The following is a 19,450-nucleotide window of genomic DNA, read 5'->3' as shown; positions in this document are numbered from 1 at the left end:
TGCTTTGTTGTTTTCTATGTAAAAAGCATGATATTAGTTAGCAGTATGTGATTGTATAAAAAATGAACTAACAGTATGTGATTTTTCAACCAAAAGGTGATAGCAGTAGCACATGGAAAAACATAATCAAACTAAGTGAAGAACAGCACAACTACTGTCATATGACCTCAAATGTTGTGTTTAAAATACATTCCTGCAAGAAAATGCTAACATCTTAGTCCCTACTGACAGGTTATGGATCCAGTATGCTCTGAGTGCTAGATCTGAATGAGCCAGTACCTGAGGATGACAGTGTGTTTGACGATTTGCAAAAAGAACATACACCACTGGACAACACAAGAACCGCAAGCAATGCAGATGTAACAAGAAGTTCTGAACAAAACAAGCATGCTAGTGGTAGCAACATTGGTGCAAGTTCTGGACAGAGCAAGCATGCTAGTGGTAGCAACATGGGTGCATCCGCTGGCACAGACCCTATAACAGGTGAAACTCTATCTACTGATGATTCAGGAGGTGACGACGATGATGAAGTCCAATCAACTCCAGTAAGCCAAACTGAAGTGCAAACACCATATCCTGGCATGATTTTCGATTCATGGGATGAAGCAAAGATGCATTACAACAGATATGCTAAGAAGCTTGGATTCTCCATCAAGTGTAGTACATCCAAGATCTCAACAATTGATGGTCAGAAGGACAAACAGATGTTCGTTTGCAACAAGAATGGCAAAAATGAGGACATAAACATGCAAGAGGCGGCACCGGTTAGGCAGCGGAACAAAAGCATCACTAAGAAAACTGAATGCAGGGCTAGGCTAAGGATCAAAAGGAAAGGTAAAAAGTGGCATGTAACATATTTCGTTGAAGAGCACAATCACAGTATGATAAAGAAGTTTTCTTTGAAGAAATATTTAAGGTCTCACAAAGGAATTCCTAAGGAAGAAAGGGATTTTGTCAAGCTCTTGCATAAGGTGAATCTGTCTTCTGGAAAGGTAATGAGGATCATGGGAGAAGTCTATGGTGGTCTGGCCAATGTACCCTATGATGCCAAGTCTGTTAGCAATTTCATGGCTACCATTAATGAAGATCAAACACACAAAGACATGCCAAAGCTGCTTTCTCACTTTGCAAAGATTAAAAAGGAAGACCCAGATTTCTACTTCAACTTGCATACAGATCATGCTGATAAGGTTGACCGCATATTTTGGGTGGATGGGCCAGCAATAGCTGCATACAAGAACTACAACGATTGTGTCTCATTTGACACCACGTACATGACAAACATGTATAATATGCCATTTGCGCCGTTCATTGGGATCAATAGGTACTGTCAGAGCATCCAGCTAGGTTGTGGTTTCCTTAAAAATGAAAATGTGGAGAGTTTTGAGTGGCTCTTTCAAGAGTTTCTTGAAGCAATGGGCGGCCTCCAGCCCCAAAACTTCATTACTGATCAAGATGCAGCAATGAGATCTGCAATTCTCGTTGTGTTTCCAAACTGTTGGCACAGAAACTGTAGGTGGCACATTATGCGAGAATGCGCGACGAGTTTTGGGAAATTTCTTGTCAAAACATGAGGAGCTAAGGCAAGAGTTGAATGCAATTATTGACTACAGCATGTCAGTTGATGAATTTGAAACAAGGTGGGCAGATATGCTCCGCAAACACAGTGTAGCGGACAACACACATCTTGATGATTTGTATCGCTTAAGAGCAACTTTTGTCCCAGCTTACTTCAAGGATCGCTTCTTCCCGTTCCTACAAACTACCGCCCGGAGTGAGGGGTTTAACGCTGTTACGAAAACATACGGTAACCCTCACACGAGCCTGCATCACTTCTTTGAACAATACTTGAAGTTGCAAGAGAAAATTAATGTAGCGGAGGATTCAGTCGAGTTTATGGATGAAGATAAGACTTTTAGGGTGTGGGGTGACTACCCTCTTGAAGAGCAAGCGTTGAACATTTATACGCGACCGATATACTTGCGTCTCAGGGCCGAGCTTCGTAAAGTGACATCCTACAATGTACAACTTATTGGTGGCCAAAGTTACGATGTCCTCCCAATTAAAACCTATGTCTATGGCTATGGTAGTAGGAGCTACCAAGTTGAGGCTAATGTTGAAACTGAAACTTACAACATGCGAGTCTTTGCAAGTTCGGTAGGGATGGATTGCTTTGCTGCCATATTTTCAGAGTAATGGTGCAATTGGGTTGTATTAACAAAATTCCAGAGAAATACATACTAGACAGGTGGAGAGTACAGGAGGAAACAATTGTGGAGGAAAAAATGGACTTGCCTAAGCAGCCTGTGGGCAGGAAGATGAATAACAGAGAAAGGCAGCAGTTGCGCTACGGCACTCTATGCAATGATTACACCAGAGTAGCAAGAATGGCATCAACATCAGAGAAAGGGAAAGCCATTGCAGATAAATACATTCTAGCTCTAGAGAAAGAGTTACTGGAAATGAAAGCTTCTGAATCTGCGAAAAGGAAGAAGAAGAAACAGGCTGCTCCATATTCTGATGAGGCACCAGATGTAGAAAATGTAGGTGATGATGGGCAAGGGAATTCTTCAAAGTTTGACCATGTTGAGGATCCGGTTTATACTGCGAAACAAGGTCGTCCAGCTGAAAAGAGGAAGAAATCTGGACTGCACTTGAAGGCTACAAAGGCTGTGAAATGCAGTGTATGTGGGTCAATCCAACACACTGCAGCTACATGCAAAGATAAGATAACGCCAGGACCAGAATCAAAGGAAATAGATTTCTTCCGTGACATGGTCTAGCTTATTAAAAAATGCAAAGTTGTTTTGTTTATGATTTAAGTTGTAATGAACTTAGCTTTGTGATGAAGTCAAACTTGTAGTATTCTTACTGTGGTGGTAGGTGGCATGATCTTTTTACATGCATGTGCTTCATGATGTTAGATGAATGCGAAAACTTTGTGTTGAATTGCTGTCCATGTGCTTACTGTTAGATCAATCATTTATTGATGTCCATGTGCTTACTAGACAGCAATCATTTATCATGTAGCAAATGCACTTTGTAAGCACATTCAGAAATGTATAAAAACACATTCAATCAAACATTGTTTCAGAAAAAAGTACAAGAAAACATATATGTATAAAACAGTGTGTAGAGAAATAGCACACAGGAAAATACACTAATATACCACAGCTGTCATACAAAAAACAGACAACAAAATACTCATTCTGGTCTTCAGACATTATTACCTTACTGGGAAGAGAAGTTCCTCCCAGTCAATCCTGTTCTCGACATAATCCATCCATTTCTTCAGGAATATCTTCCTAAGCGCAGGCATGTCTGATGGATTAATTGGTGCCATCCTTCTCCCATTCCAACACTCAATGTACTTGAGCATGAAGAACCCACAGTCATACCTTGGAAAACATAAAAAATGGAAAATGCATATATCAGCTAAAAAATCCATGGACAACTAGGGAAAAGTAGAATTTCTTATGCAGAAGGAAGTAGTACTTACGTAGTCAATTGCCTTGGTGTAGTTATGTGCACTGTTTTGTATTTCGAGATGTCGATTTTTGATTCACTGTAGTTTGTTGCCCACAAATGCTTGATACTTCCAATAATTGTTCGAGCATCAGCCATCAGCGCTTTGTCCCCCTCACGCCTTAGTGAGTCCATCACTTCAAACCTCCCCGACGTCAAGTTCAACACAATAAGATAGTAGTGCCCAGTCATTTTCTTGATTTCAGGTGTCAAATCTTGAAGAACTGAAAACATTATCTGTACAGTTGTTGTAGAGAAAAGTAGGATCAGGAACATAACCGTAGCGGGAACATAAGCTTAGAAACACAGAAGCATGTTATATTTGAGAAGAAATGTATAAAAAATACTTCCAAATTATGTTCTAACTCTTTGAATCATGTATTGCTAATAAGTTTTTTAGTTACATGTAGAATCTCCAATGAAAAATAAGTTATAATTGTATAAAAGAACACCCATATCCAGGAAGCATGTATAAGTTATCATTGTATAAGTTATCATTGTTATCATTGTATAAGTTATCATTGTTATATTTGAGAAAAAATGCAGTAAGCATGTATCCAGGAAGCTTTTAAAAAGGAAAAAATGGAGGAAGCATAAAAGCAAACAAGAGATAGAACGTACCATATCTTTGTGGTCTAGGCGGTGCGTAGGTGAACACTCGAAAGCTTTCCTAACAGTCCTATCTAATATACAGTTGGTTGCACTCCTTAGTTTAGTCTGCACACCATTATAAAGTATAAAAAGGGACAAGTTAGAGAGAGCAAAAAAAGACATATCCAGGAAAATGCACAGAAGAAAACATTTTAATTGAAAAAATGATTTTACTAACCGCAATCATAAGAGGCATAATGAATTTCTTCTGCTTGGCCATCTCTGCAGAAAGAACTTGCAATGCGATCTCGCAGGTTGTGTTGCTTAGCCAACCTCCTGGCTTGACTGAGTCTGATAAATCGCGGAGTTCAACGAAGAAACTTCCATAGTCGATAATCCTTTCCTCATTCAACTTATCTCTATTTCTGCCTCCATACATGCACACCTTATTGTATAACTCAGTATCTGATTTGGGTACAGAAGGCTTCTTATCGTTTGCAACAAATGGCGATTTCTGTTGAGGTCCTAGCTTCAAAATCCTTTTTGTTTGAGGAATGGGTGTGGAACTACCAGGAGTTGTAGGTGAAACAACAGATGAATTCTGCAAGTTAATGGCTTTTCCTCCTGAGATAGGCATCTCAATTGAAGCAAAAATCTTGTCGAGGGAGTCTCCACTATCATTGCTAGATATGACAATAACTTCATCCACTTGTGAATCTTGTTCCTTTTGTACTGTTTCAACTTGCTGGACATGTGTTGTCTCTGTCTGCTCTGTCTGCTCAGAAACTGTGAGCTCACGAACTGTCAGTTCAGGAACTGTATGCTGAACCACTGTCTTCTTGCCAGGACTGAATCCGAGATCAAAAGATGGGCAATCCTCTGCCAACTCTCTAACCTTCCTCTGATGTTCTGATTCTGGAGTTTCTGCATTTTCAAGTTCGACAGACAAGTTCTTGGACATGTTTCTAAAATACTTTGAAGAAGATGAAGGAGAATTGCAAAGCTTCGTCAAACTAGCATTAGCCCGTGCTTCAGCAGTAGCAAACCTCGTAAGCCTCCTTGGGCTAGGAGAAGTATTTTTGACATCTTCCTTATGAAATGGAGATTTTACAGGAGACATTGATCTAGTGACAGGCCTTCTGGCAACTGGAGTAACCTGCCCGGTGCGAAAATGAAACAGATTTACTCGTCTTTGTTTTCAGTTGAGCAGAACCATTACTTCTCTCATCCTCTTGCTCAACTTGCATGCCTTCTCCAGTGATATGAACTTGAGGAGTTTCAGTGCTTGACTGAGATCCAGTACCATATCCTTGAAGAATCCTCAATGCATCAACTGTGTTTGTATGCGGAAGAGATACTTCTGTCTCCACAGGCACTATAGGAAGTACTTCCTCACTGGCTTGAACAAGTTCTTCAAGACTCACATTGCCTTCATCAGTACCATCTTCCTCATATAGTTTCGCAGGTTCTTTGTTGAGCGTCTGATCATCTTCAGCAAACATGTTGCATGTAATGTCAACACTTTGACCATCTGATGTTTTTTCTTCAGCAAACATGTTGCGTGTAATGTCAACACTTTGACCATCTGATGCTTTTTCTTCAGAAAAAACCGCGGGTCCTTCGACATGACAATCTTCACTGACAGCAGACACTTTCATCTTCTTCTTCTTAGGTCGTCCCGCAGCTATAATTATGTCATCGGGTTTCCTTTTCTTGGATTTTACCTCATTGTCTCTAGGATTTGCTTCACCTTCCATCTGGTCCACTTGCACATCTTTCTGTTCTCCGTCGTCTCTGACAGTATGTTGCACTTTTGTAGCTCTCCTACGGTGTTTGTGCTTGCTCATGTTATCAACTTCATCCTGTGCCTGATGAACATCAGGATTGCCTTCTTTTACTTGATTCGGAGCAAATGACCTGATAAACTGAGATAATCCATCCTCAAACGCAGTGCACATGTTTATGACAGCTTCTCTGTACTGTACCAATTTCTGTTGCAACAAAACCGAAAAAGAGAATGGAAAAACATTAGAAACTAGTGCACTCATAGTAACTAGAAAACATTTCATGTCAACTGGAAGAAAAAACTTACTTCCTCGTTTGGATATTCTTGTGCATGACATCTGATGAACATGTCTATAGCAGATGGGTCATTTTTGAAAAGTACAGTCTTGTTCCGAAAGCAAGCCTTGAGCTGTGGTAGTAACACAAATTTCTTATAAATAAAAAGGTTGTTAAGTAAAATCAAACATGGTATTCTAAAAAAATGTTGAACATCCAATAAATGGTACCATATGGAAGGTACAAAGAAGAAACTATTTACAAAAGACAGTGTATAATTATTAGGAGAACCAGTTCATACTTTGGAAAAAAACAAAAAAATTGAAAGAATTAAAAGGAACAATGGGCAGTACCGGTAATTTCCCAAATGATCCATCAGTGTTGGTATCCAAATTTACAACATGCCTTATTAATTGGTTAGTCCAAACACAAATGCGAGGTCCTGGCGGCAAATCAACAACATCTGATTCCAGTGAATCTACATATAGAACCTACAAAAACAATGTAGAAAACAACAAGTGATTATGTCTTTTAAGCAAAATGTTACAAAAAACAAAAGAAAAAAAGAATAGAAAGAGTCAAAACAGAAATGAAGGAACTCACCATTAGGTATGGCATGCAAGCTTTAAACCAGTTCTTTTTTCCTTTCGCGTTCGCGGTCTTAATGAGGATGTCGATAATAAATCTTGCCCAGTCCAACCTTCGGATTGCTTCTATGTTAATCACCGCTGGATAGCATTTTGGGCTAACATAAATTCCGGTTGTAGGCGCAAGCACAGAAGACATAAGGAAGATAATGAACTTCCTCAAGTAAGCATCATCAGCGGGATAGCTGCGTTCCAACTGCTTCTCCACCTCTGATAAGGTTGGTTGCCTCCCATTATTTATCCCCATCATCTCTAGCACAGAACTAGTTGCATCGATGTTTTGCTTGTAAGGGACAGGGTGTGTACCCATGGGTACTGCCATCACACTCACAACCGACTGAACATTGACTGGGATTTTACCCCTCTCACCAAAATCAAGAACACGAGCAACTGGATCAAAGTGTTCCATCAGGAATCTGCATAACTCTGGGATTAACTTTGAACACTTCATACTAAGGATGGCACCAAAATCTGCTCCTCTGATCAAAGCACGCTGCTTAGATGTCATTCCTTTGCAAACCCTAACAACCTTCATTGGTGAAGATCGGTTGAATAAGTTGTTACTCAGACAAAAATGTAGTAGCATGAGAAACAACACTCATTTACACCATGCATAAGTAAGAAAAGAAATGAAAAAGGGGAAGCATACAGTAGAAACAAAAAAAAAAGTTACAAAAAAAACCTTCTTGTCAACAACATTATCCTCTTCATCTAACTTTTCATCATCATGTACTGGATGCTCTGGCACATCGATAGCGGGCTCATCAGAAGGAGGAACAGTCTGCAATGGTACTGGTTCTTCTTGCACACCCTGAGATACAAATTTATACTGTAACCTCTCCTTCATCCTCTTGAATTTAGAATGTTTCTGCCGGCTTTTTGGAGTTTTAGAATGTTTCTGCAACATACAAAAATTAGAAAAACGCAAGAATTTCCTAATCAGCGAGACATAACAAAAAAAACCATAAAAAAATCATGCATACGGTGGGACAGATTTCTTACGAGAGGGATTACAGGTTTCATTGCAACCTAATAGATGACAGAAACAAATGATCCAGAGTAGAAAACCTGGAAAACAACATTTAAATAAGCTTTTATACATCCACAGTATTAAATATATACATCCAAAAAAGATAAGTCAAACTTCTCTGTAACCTTGCTGAAATGAAAATGCATATGCAGATCTGAAGATGTTAATAAGATTTTATACATCCACAATATTTAATATATACATCCAAAAAAGATAAGTCAACTTGAAAATGCATATGCAAAAAACAACATGTTAATAAGCTTTTATACACCAACCAGTACTTAAAATATACATCCAAAAGGGTAAGTCAAATCCTCCTATAACCTTGCTGACTTGAAAATGTAGATGCAAAAAAACATGTTAATGAAGTCTTATACACCACTAACGATGCTGGACCGCCGATCAAATCGCCAGGCAAGGCCTGCAGCACAATGCCAAAAGCCGTGGTTCGCAGCAGCGGCGGCAGCGGACGATGCTCCCAGGGAGATCAGGCTAGTTGCCGCAAGCTCCATGGCTGTTGCTCGCCCGTTGCCTGTCAGTTACAACTTTACAAGTCCTACGCAATGCTACAGGCAACTGTTCGTTTCCAGAGTGCATGCCGAGGAGAAGATGCATCCATCTGGGGTGGGTAAGCCTATGGAAGAAGCCACAGAGGAGGACAGGGATCGTGGATCGTGGCAAGGCAACACACCCCCAACCCAATGCGCAAAGGACTTACTACCATAACCCTGATGGTACCCTGGATGATCTGGAAACACAGCAACAGCTGCGTTTTCGATGGACAGCAGCCCTCCATCCGCAGCCTATGTACTACCATCAAAGACGAAGCGGCAGCCTGGGCTACAGCTGGTGCCAACGGACTGAGAGACGTGCTTCCAGCGACCTGGGATGTGCACTAATTTCCTAGCTGTAATAAACCCCTGTAACACCTCGTAAGAGGGTTGTAAACTTCTTCTATCTTTTCAATGAAATGAAACGCAAAAAAGAGTCCACCAATTTCTATTACACCAACCAGTACTAAATATACATGCAAAAAGGTAAAATCAATTTTCCCTATAAAACCTTGCAGACTTGAAAATGCAGGTACAAACAACAATAAGTTAATGAAGTTTTATACACCAACCAGTACTTAAAATATACATGCAAAAAGTAAAATCAATCTTCCTATAAAAACTTGCTGACTTGAAAATGCAGATACAACAAATAATAAGTTAATGAAGTTTTATACACCAACCAGTACTTAAAATATACATGCAAAAAGTAAAATCAATCTTCCTATAAAAACTTGCTGACTTGAAAATGCAGATACAACAAATAATAAGTTAATGAAGTTTTATACATCAACCAGTACTTAAATATACATGCAAAAGGTAAAATCAATCTTCGTATAAACCTTGCTGACTTCAAAATGCAGATACAAAAAACAACATGTTAATCAAATTTTATACACCCACATTATTAAAAAAATACATGCAACAGCACTCAAAAATGTACATCGCGAAGAACTTGAACTACTCTAAAGTACATGACAGTGATGATTTGCGCAACTTGAACTACTCAAAATGTACATCACGAAGAACTTGAACTACTCTAAAGTACATGACAGTGATGATTTGCGCAACTTGAACTACTCAAAATGTACATCACGAAGAACTTGAACTACTCTAAAAGCACATGACAGCCATCATTGGATTTGGATTTCATCTGTGGGGCGTAGGATGAACTACTAGAATCTACTACTGTTAGCAGGGCAACTCGATCTGCTACAAGTGCTACTACCATAAACTCGATCTGCTACAAGTACTACTACGATAACTCGATATGCTACTTCTCGAGCTACTTCTGACAATGATCAAACAGTACAAGTGCAAATCGAGATACTAATCATCAAAATCGACATGATCCGGTGCGAATCAAACACATCAAACACAACAGTGGGACTAATGCAAAACTATACCAAGCCACCGATGAGTTTCCGCCACAAAATCAACAGGCATACGACCAAAAAAATCTCCGCCACGGGCAAAATCATCTCGGCGGACGAACACCTCTAGCTATCGGGACGAAATCAAAGCACGTAAGAGGGGCAGGGCGTGCGAAATCGAAGCACTAACCAGCGTACCAGCTGTGGATCGACGCGGGCTCGACGCAGAACAAATCGCCGTCGCGGACGCCTCCTCTCCACCTCGAATGGGACGAAATCACACCGACGGCGAGTCGATCCCCGCGTCCACGACACCGATTCTACTCACCAGAGCAGACCTACGGCTCCCCCGGCGACGAGCTCGGCAGCGGCGCGGTGATTTAGGGGAGGAGATCCATCGATTTGGGGGAGAAGCCGAGCAGCGCGATGTGAGAGAGAGAGGAATTGGGTTTGGACAAAGAGGCGAAGAAGAAGCCGACTAGGCCACGCGTGCGGATGTCGTCGTCAGCGGCCGTTGGACGTTAGCGAGGAGGAACGCGAGCGGTCAGATTTTGATCCGACGGTTAAAACGAGAGGTCACCGTCTAAGACAAGCCAGAGACCCAGCACGTAATAGAAATTGGGATTATTAAATTTTGAACCGTGTGCCATTGGACATTCCATGGACGATACGAATAAAATGGTGAGGAAAAGGTAGCTCGGAAATTTGGTAAGAATATGCCATGCTTTATTCTCTGCCTCATTTTGCTAGCAGGTGGACCTGGCCACGAAACTATCAGAGGAGCAAAAGCATAGCTAAATTAGTTGTGTTCATGAGCAAAAATACCACGGAACGCACCCAGTTTCACAAAAATTGAAAAAAAAAGCTATTTAAAACAAAATTTTGCATGTACATATTTATCTTGATACATACTCGTGTAAGCTTTCACGGAAAAAATATGATTGTATCTGGCCTACACGAAAGTCACAAAATGTCTAAATGACAGTATAATGATTGGATTTATACAGTTCAAAGAATTAGAAATTTTCAATTTCTCATTTTTGTGTAGGTCACATACAATCGTATTTTTCCGTGAAACATTACACGACTAAGTGTCAAGATAATATATACATGCGCGCATTTTTCAAATTTTTCTAAAACTTTGAAATAGCAGTTTTTTTTTTATTTTTTCATAATCGGGTGTTGTGCACCTAGGTCCACTGAATCCGCGGATTAAACAACCTAAGTCCTGCCTGTAGCGTTGTAGTTTTGGCGAGTGGCAACCAGTAATATACAATCAGCCGATTTTGTTAAGGAGTGGATTTGCAGAGTCTACATTTCAACTTCTGCCATTTTCTAACTATTGTTAGAGCATCTTCAGAAGAGGAGAAATTCACTTCTAAATTGTAGTTTTTAGGAGAGGAGAGAGAAATATATTGATGGTTTGCAATGCTCTTTCACAACAAAAGAAGTAAAATAGCTCCCTAAATTCGATTTGGCGACAAACACAACTGCTTCATGAAAGAACCTATCATTGCAATTACAATCTTGACTAAGATCACAGTTGCACCAGATGCATATCGAAGTCAAATTTCTTTCTTTATAGCATATCTTTCTATTATCCTCATCTTCAACCTTTTTTCATTCACTTCCTTCTTGTACTCATCAACAATGTTGGCAATTTACAAATCCAATTGCATCTTTTTCCATTTTATTGTATACTTATCATCTTCAATGTTGTCATGAACTCCTCCATCTTACGCACCTTCTCATGAGCTAGCTCAAGCTCATCTTCCACCTTTTGATTCGAATCTTCCAAGATAATCTAGTCTTCTTGACAATGCTTCAACAAGGATTTCCAACCACAAGCACCACATGCCTCACACGTAGAATCCTAGAATTAGGAAAAATCAAACCAAATTGGTTTAATTTGGGAAAAAAAGTCCCAAATTGGTAAACTCTAGACACTTACCGCATGTGATTCGTAGCAAGCCACGGTGGTAAAACCAGGTGGCGGTGCTGTCCATGCTCACGGACCACTTGGCTGATTTATGCATGGACAGAATCACACCAAAAGTGTCCAAAAAAAATCTGGAAATAAAATGCAGTCCATGGAACCCCTTGGCTACTGCCAATTCCATAGATTTAGAATACCAGGGACTATTCAGATAAAAGTTGTTTCATGCAAATATTATACATTAATTAGATATAGGTGATATACAAGCACGATGCCCAACTGCCTATGCATGAGCGCACAACGGTTGCTTTAATCCAGAGTTCATCATGCCGAGGCAGCTTACAGCTATCGAGATCATCAGACCGAACAACAAGCCAGCGGAAAGTAATTGTATGAGTCAGCGTAGCGCGTCACAAGGGCGAACGGCAAATCTAACTTCCACATGCCAGGCAGTCCTCTCGATTGTTCAAGGAGCAGGTCACCTGTGCCATTTTTGCCTCCAGATCCTCTTCCTCCTCGGCAAGCTTCTTATCCTGCACATTTGTTGTTACTCATGGTAAGAATGATGACTTGGCAGTTGAGCAAAAATCACTGTAAAATCTGCAGATCATCAGAGCACCCAAAAAGGGACTGGGGTAAGTTGTCTTATCACCTTGAGAAGACTAGTGTCCACTGTGAATTTGATCGCATCAGCAGCAGCTCGCGTCCTCAGGTAATACATCCCAGTTTTCAGGCCCTAGCACATGACAGGAAAAAAATGTTATGTTTCTGTCGATGCACTTGTGCTTTCTGGGAAATCAGCAACCTAAACTTGTCACTAATTGCTGAACTTCTCAGTAAAACTACAGAAAGGCAGAGCTAAGGCAAACCTTTGACCAAGCGTGGAAGTGCAGGGAAGTCAGCTTCCCAGAGCTTGCTTGATCCATGTGGATATTGAGGCTCTGGCTTTGATCAATATAGCAGCCACGGTCGACAGCCATGTCAACAACAGTTTTCTGCTTGATCTCCCAAACAGTCCTGGTTCAATGATATAGAACAATTTAGATATGCATAAACTGACACCTTTAAAAACTACAGCATGAGATGATCATATTTCACATACTTGTAAATTGCTTTTAGATCGTCTGGTATCTCAGTGATCTTTTGGACAGAGCCATCCTGATAGATGATATTGTTCTTCAGAACAGGAGACCAGACACCCATCTCGGTCAAATCATGGAGGAGATGCTTGTTCACTACAACAAACTCACCACTGCCAAGAGAAAAGCAAGTATGTCATCTAACCATCGTAATTTCAACAGCTCAGCGCTACAAGGAGCAGATATGCTAACCTTAGAACTCTCCGACTGTAAATGTTTGACGTGTACGGTTCAAAGCACTCGTTGTTGCCAAGAATTTGACTAGTAGAAGCAGTGGGCATTGGAGCAACAAGAAGAGAGTTCCTTAATCCAACTTTGGAAATCATCCCCCTTACAGCTGGCCAGTCCCATCTGTCCGATGGCACTACATTCCACATATCAGGTTGAAGGATGCCCTGCACAGGTGTATGGACAAGAACCTTAGATATATGATTTGGCTGTTAAAATCCTACAGAGGAACAAAACGGTCTGATGATTGTACATCCATAACTCTAAGAGTTCCATTACAAACAATTCGAGAAAGAATACCAATATCTGAATACACTTATTACACTAGAGAATACCACAAACTTGCAGTTATGTGGTTAGTTATGATCAACGGTTTGATGGGGACAGAAGTAGTGGGAAGGGCCTATCTCACAGGTAAATTTGTTGAGGATTTTTTCATAGTTAATAAGTAAATCATGCTTAAATCTGATATCTCCATAAATACTTTGCTGCTGATGGTGAGCAAGGAAATATTTTATTGTTTTCTACCATCAGTTAACTTTGTATGTGAAATAATGCATAGTTGTACAAATCACGCCATATATTCAGCACAAATGACAGGCATATTACACACATCAGACAAACCTTGCTGACTGGGCTCCCAGCATAAGTTTCACAAGGACCTTTTGCAGCAATTTCAGCAGAAGCTTTCAAAGCATGTTTATAGATAGTATCAAAGATATCCTTGTTTAACTATGCACTAGCACTAGCACAAACTTTCAGTTAAGCGGTTAATTAAGCTCAATAGTTGATGGGAACAGGCAGTATGGGGAAGGGACTATCTCAGTCACAGGTATAGTTGTTGAGTTCTTCATAGTTGATAAGTAGATCATGCTACAATCTGATATCTCCTTAAAGACCTAGCCACTGATGGTGAGAAAAAAAAAGATTTTACTGTTCTCTACCATCAGTTAAATATTTCTATGTGAAATGCATGGTTCAACATAACCACACGAGATACTCAGCACAGATAAAAAGCATATTTACAGACATCAGACAAACCTTGCTGGCAGGGCTCCCAACATAAGTTTCATAAGGACCTTCATTTGCGGCAATCTCAGCAGAAGCTTTCAAAGAATGGTAATAGATAGTCTCAAAGATATCCTTGTTTAACTGCTGGGCCTGATAAACAATTACATTATAATGTGTATCAGCAAAGCACAAAATGATAGCACCACTTTTGTGAGCTTGGGATGTACCTCTGGTGAATCGAATGGCATGCCAAGTAAAATAAAAGTGTCTGCTAGGCCTTGAACACCTATTCCAATTGGCCTGTGCCTCATGTTTGACCTCCTTGCTGTCTCAACGGGGTAATAATTAATATCAATTATTTTGTTGAGATTCCATGTCACAAGTGAAGTAATCTGTCGTACAACAAAAATATGTTAGTAGCAATCAGACTAATGGGACAGAATCATACACTGTAAAGATGAGCCAAGCAAACCTCAGCTAGTTTATTGAAGTCAAAGTATCTGTTTTTCGATCCACTGCTGCCAACAAGTTTAGCTGGATGTGACTCTATAGGAACACCCTGAAACATCAAGCAAATGGTGGCATGTTAAACACGCAAGTCACTGGACTACACAAACTGACCAATGAATTGAGTAGGCATCAACACATACATTTTCCCTTACAAAACGTGGTAGAGCAATTGATGCAAGATTGCAAACAGCAGTTTCGGTGGGACTTGTGTACTCAATTATCTCCGTACACAAGTTGGAAGACTTAATTGTGCCCAGATTCTGCTGATTACTTTTCCTATTGCAAGAGTCCTGCACATCATTAAGTATTTTCAAAGACAGGCCATTGGATATTTCAGTGGGAGAAGGCATGCGTTGATAGAATTGCAAAATACCTTATAAAGCATATATGGTGTTCCAGTTTCTATCTGTGCCTTCAAAATGTCAAACCAGAGAGACTGTGCTGACACAATCTTCTTTGCCTTACCCTGAAATTTGTAGCTGGGTTATTGAATATTCTTTAGTTACTTAAAATAAATATATGTATATCCAGATTCAACCTACTTCTCTTTCATATTTCTTGTACAGATTATTAAACTCATCCCCCCAGCAATCAGCCAAACCTGGAGCCTCACTGGGACAAAATAGCGACCACTGCTCATTACTTTGCACCCTTTCCATGAATAAATCAGGAATCCAGAGAGCATAGAAAAGATCCCTGGCACGATTCTCCTCCTGTAGATTGTACATATTGAGGCTCAGATAAGATGGTATTAAGATAATAGCACGGCTCATATTTCTTACAGCTTAGTAGTGGTGATCAAATGCCAAAAGGTAAATCCAAGCTGGTAATCAGTTTCTAGTGTCTCTACCCAAAAGTGTGTTATGTAGTATTCAAGAGTGTTTACCTTTCCATGGTTCTTCCTTAGATCAAGGAACTCAAAAATATCAGCATGCCAAGGCTCCAAGTATATAGCAAATGCACCTGTAGATTAGAAGTCCATAAGGAACCCTTAAGAATCACATAAAACTGCTGACTGCCTGATGCTACTTACCCTTTCTCTTGCCTCCACCTTGATCAACATAACGTGCAGTATCATTGAAAACACGTAGCATGGGGACAATTCCATTGGAAGTTCCATTTGTTCCTCGAATGTAACTGCCAGTAGCACGGACATTGTGAATTGAGACACCGATTCCTCCAGCAGATTTGCTTATGGAAGCACATTCAGAAAGAGTATCATAGATCCCCTCAATACTATCGTCTTTCATGCAGATAAGAAAGCAGCTACTTAACTGCATCACAAAGAATAGGAAAAATAAGTATACAGCTTGAGAATCAACATTGAAATCTTGTATAGTAGATGGAAGTGGTGCAGTACTTGAGGCCTTGGAGTGCCAGCATTGAAAAGGGTTGGGGAAGCATGAGTAAACCAGCGCTGAGACATCATGTGGTACGTTTTGACAGCAGAGTCAATGTCATCCTTGTGTATCCCAACAGAAACTCTCATCAACATATGCTGTGGTCTCTCCACAACCTTTCCACCAACTTTCAACAGATAAGACCTCTCGAGCGTCTTGAAACCAAAGTAGTCGTAGTCAAAGTCTCTATCATAAATTATCTCACTGTCCAAGCGAGTAGCATTCTGAAAATGATAAGGTAGGCAGAAATTCCGTAAGCAACATTGTATATCAATGAACAACACAAATAATAAACATCTGACGAATCTCATTCCACAACTCAGAAAAATAATGTAAAAGAGTAGTAGATTATGTACAAAGTCATTAACAAACTAAAATGAGTGAACCAGTAAACAAAGCATTGCATATTGAAACAATACACATGAACAACCAGCTACTTGTGTCGGTTCAACCAGAACAACTGGAGTAACTTTTACAATAAAGTAAACCAGAACAGCTAACTATGCAACAATTGTGCCAGAGTGCCAGGTGATCATGTTCAGCATATCGCATCTTAGCTATATAACAGTGTTAAGTACGATACACACTCAGCGTAAACGACTTATCTAAAGGGACGAATAACGCATGTTCCCACAAAGGACAAGGTTAGCAATTACTAGCATCTAAGCCGGACCTTCATGATGATCTCGTAGACGTCATCGGCGATGAGGGGAGACATCAGCCCAGACCTCTCGTTGACATGTGTGTACATGACCTTCACACTGCATGCATCCAGAAAGCGAAACAGCCACGTCACAACACAGAATCACAGATCATCACAATTTTGCACAATATACAGAGAGGAAAAAAAACAGATCCACGTACGTCTCCGAGAAGGACTTCATGGTGTTCTTGTGCAGGTTGGAGACGGCGATCCTGGCCGCGAGCTGCGCGTCGCAGAGAAACGGGGATAAAATCAGTTGATGACGATCAAGCACAGCAGCAGGGGATGGAATGGATCGGTGTGGTGGGGGTGGAGAGGGGGGAGGGGGTTACCGAGGCGTAGTCGGGGTGGGAGGCGGTGAGGGCGGCGGCGGTCTCGGCGGCGAGCTCGTCGAGCTGGCTGGTGGTGACGCCCTTGTAGACGCCGGCGCAGACCTTCTGGGCGACGAGGACGGGGTCGCAGTGGTCCTGGCTGAGGCCGTAGCTGAGCTTCTTGAGCCGCGCCGTGATCTTGTCGAAGTGGACGGCCTCCTGCCGCCCGTCGCGCTTCACCACGTACATCTCCGCCGAACGCGTCCGGGCGGGCCTTCCGTCGAACAGGTCACGGGCACCGGGAGCGGCGGCGGCGGGAAGGCGGCGTGCGGCGCTAGGGGGTTCCGGAATTCGGGGAGGAGGCGGCGAAGGATTTGGAACGGCGTCGAGGGATCGTCGCGTGCGGATGATTTCGAAAGAAAATTAGAAGAGAAGTGGTATATGGTGGGAGGTTGGGGGAACCGCGCGCGATTTGGAGGAAAAGCGCGGGAGTGGCCAAATGTTTTCGCGCGCGCGCGATTCTATCCTGGGTGGAGTGGTTGGCCGCTCGCGTGAATGCTTATGTTCGGGCGGGCCCCCCGTCAGCCCCTGGGTGACCCCACGGCTCAGTCAAAAGGCGCTGGAGCACTAAAAACCGCCGGTTTTCGCCGTCGCCTTCTCGCCTGCCACGGCCACTTCCCCTTTTACGCGCACCACCGCCGTCGAGACCGTGCCGCCACCATTGCCCCCAGCGCAAATCCTCTGGTTTTCGTGGGCGTGTGCACCCACCCGAGCGGCTCGTTCTACACGGAGATTCACGGTGGCGTCGAACGCCTCATCCTTGGCACCTTTGCCACCGTGGAGCAGGCAGCGCGCGTCTACGATGCGGCGGCATGGCACCTCAAGTGAAACCGCCAGCAGCTCAATTACAAGGATTGCACCTCGCTCGAGGAGACGGAGTTCTTGGCCGGCTTCGAGAACCTCGTCACCGCCAAGCAGCGCCGCCTCGCCATTGCGGAGGCGGATGAACGTCCACCATGGAGGTGTGGTACGGCGCCTTCCCGCAGAGCGTCCTCGGCGTGCGTGCCTTCTTCGTGCAGGAGAAGGCGGAGCGCAGGGCGAAGGAGGAGGTCATTCACACGTGCTAGCGGTTCATCGAGGCGCACGAAGCCGGTCCAACGAAAAACATCGAGCGATAATGATGAATGTTGGATTGAAATCGTCGGGATCGGACTTCAACTTCTCCAATTTATGTATTTTTAGATGTATTGCATCCATTTAATTATCGTTTTTGTCGTTGTTTTAAAACCTATTATCCGTGGTATGTTCGATTTTATTTTCAATCATATATACGTAAAATTAGATTTTTCCCTTGTATTTTATATTTTTCGCGTCTGGAAAATCTAGAGATACGCTGCACCCATAAAAGCGAAAACCAACTATGTATAACTTTTTTTAGCGCGCCAAAGGTGCACACGTCCGTTGAAGATGCTCTTAGTCAGAAGACATAGTACGAGTACAGCATACACACGTGAGATAGATCAGAACGATCGAGAGGACACGCGCGTCCACATATCTAAGCAGAAAACACCTCGAACAAATTTACAGTGGAGTTTCTACAATTTCTGCAACTGCCATCACCACCGCAATTGTCGTTGGAGACGAAGGAAAACCATCGCCTCGAAGGGGCTTTGTGAGCCGTGGCCTCGCCCGGTCCGGGCCTCGTCTATGTGCGTTGGCAGAGCCATACCGGAGCTAGGCGGTCCTTCAGTTGGCAGCCACCGCGTGCCGAGTTGGCTTGCGCTCTGTCTTCAATTCGGTCTCTAACGCCATTTTCCCTCACTGTTGGTGTGGCTGGAGGTTGCTGTCGGTTGATGATATGAGCTTGGAAGTTGCACGGTCGGCTCTCGGCGGACGACGTAAGGATTCTGGTGGCTTCTCTCCCATGTCATGGGGATGACGTGGAGTGGGCGGGGGGGTCCTAACATCGGTGGTGCATGCTTCGGCAGTGGCGGCTCCTAGATCATATCTTGGAGGCTTTGTTTGTTGATAGCGGACTGCTCATGGGTCCTTGGAGCGGTGGGAGTTGATTTCGGGTGAAAGCCCGGCCCTTTGGTGCAAACGGTGACAGTGCCCGCAGGTGTCGTGTCCCTCTTGGGGCACCGTTTGTGGTCACTCCCATGTGCTAGAGCTCCGGGTGAAAACATTCGACCATTCTTGGTCTCAATGATAACCCTCTTGGGGCGTCGTCGTGGAGTTTGGATTCCTTTGGTCGGCCCTCGTTGTCATCGACGGGCATGCTCAGATCCTTTCTTGGGGCTCTTCGATCCCGACGTAGGGCCAACCATCGGCGGCCTCTTATCTTTGACACATGCCATTGGGGTCTTAGGTCCCTGTTGTCTGCTGGCAGGATCGGCGCTCCACGGCCCGGAGCGGGAGGGCAGGTGGCCTTTCC

The 19,450-nt window shown here is 42.5% G+C and overlaps 1 protein-coding gene and 1 long non-coding RNA gene across 3 annotated transcripts in view; both read right to left on the bottom strand.

Annotated features, from left to right (window-relative positions):
• LOC127305496 (ribonucleoside-diphosphate reductase large subunit) overlaps positions 1 to 17,554 on the bottom strand; it is a 95,343-nt gene extending 77,789 nt beyond the window's left edge. The window contains exons 1-17 of one of the 2 annotated variants that reach the window (XM_051335915.2): positions 17,038 to 17,543; positions 16,867 to 16,928; positions 16,676 to 16,763; positions 15,963 to 16,226; positions 15,636 to 15,876; positions 15,489 to 15,565; positions 15,145 to 15,315; positions 14,976 to 15,068; positions 14,743 to 14,892; positions 14,565 to 14,651; positions 14,320 to 14,484; positions 14,123 to 14,242; positions 13,046 to 13,248; positions 12,817 to 12,966; positions 12,584 to 12,731; positions 12,367 to 12,450; positions 11,921 to 12,247 (exon numbers count right to left, since the gene is read on the bottom strand). In XM_051335915.2, coding sequence (XP_051191875.1) covers positions 12,146 to 12,247; positions 12,367 to 12,450; positions 12,584 to 12,731; positions 12,817 to 12,966; positions 13,046 to 13,248; positions 14,123 to 14,242; positions 14,320 to 14,484; positions 14,565 to 14,651; positions 14,743 to 14,892; positions 14,976 to 15,068; positions 15,145 to 15,315; positions 15,489 to 15,565; positions 15,636 to 15,876; positions 15,963 to 16,226; positions 16,676 to 16,763; positions 16,867 to 16,928; positions 17,038 to 17,265 — 2,433 coding nt within the window. In that variant the 5' untranslated portion in view covers positions 17,266 to 17,543 and the 3' untranslated portion in view covers positions 11,921 to 12,145. Of the gene's footprint in view, positions 1 to 11,920; positions 12,248 to 12,366; positions 12,451 to 12,583; positions 12,732 to 12,816; positions 12,967 to 13,045; positions 13,249 to 14,122; positions 14,243 to 14,319; positions 14,485 to 14,564; positions 14,652 to 14,742; positions 14,893 to 14,975; positions 15,069 to 15,144; positions 15,316 to 15,488; positions 15,566 to 15,635; positions 15,877 to 15,962; positions 16,227 to 16,675; positions 16,764 to 16,866; positions 16,929 to 17,037 lie in introns of those variants that run through there. The other variant, XM_051335916.2, reaches the window with a different exon arrangement.
• On the bottom strand, positions 3,264 to 4,224 carry LOC139832220 (uncharacterized). Its single transcript, XR_011746925.1, has 3 exons — positions 4,147 to 4,224; positions 3,500 to 3,762; positions 3,264 to 3,398 (listed from the first exon to the last, which is right to left on the bottom strand). It is a non-coding gene; the product is annotated as an uncharacterized lncRNA (long non-coding RNA).
• Positions 17,555 to 19,450: the final 1,896 nt, after the last annotated feature.

The sequence above is a fragment of the Lolium perenne genome, chromosome 6 (assembly GCF_019359855.2).
Source record: "Lolium perenne isolate Kyuss_39 chromosome 6, Kyuss_2.0, whole genome shotgun sequence".
In the NCBI taxonomy this organism is placed as follows: Eukaryota; Viridiplantae; Streptophyta; class Magnoliopsida; order Poales; family Poaceae; genus Lolium; species Lolium perenne.
Note: the sequence above shows the minus strand (reverse complement) of the source record. Positions and strands in the feature narration are given on the sequence as shown.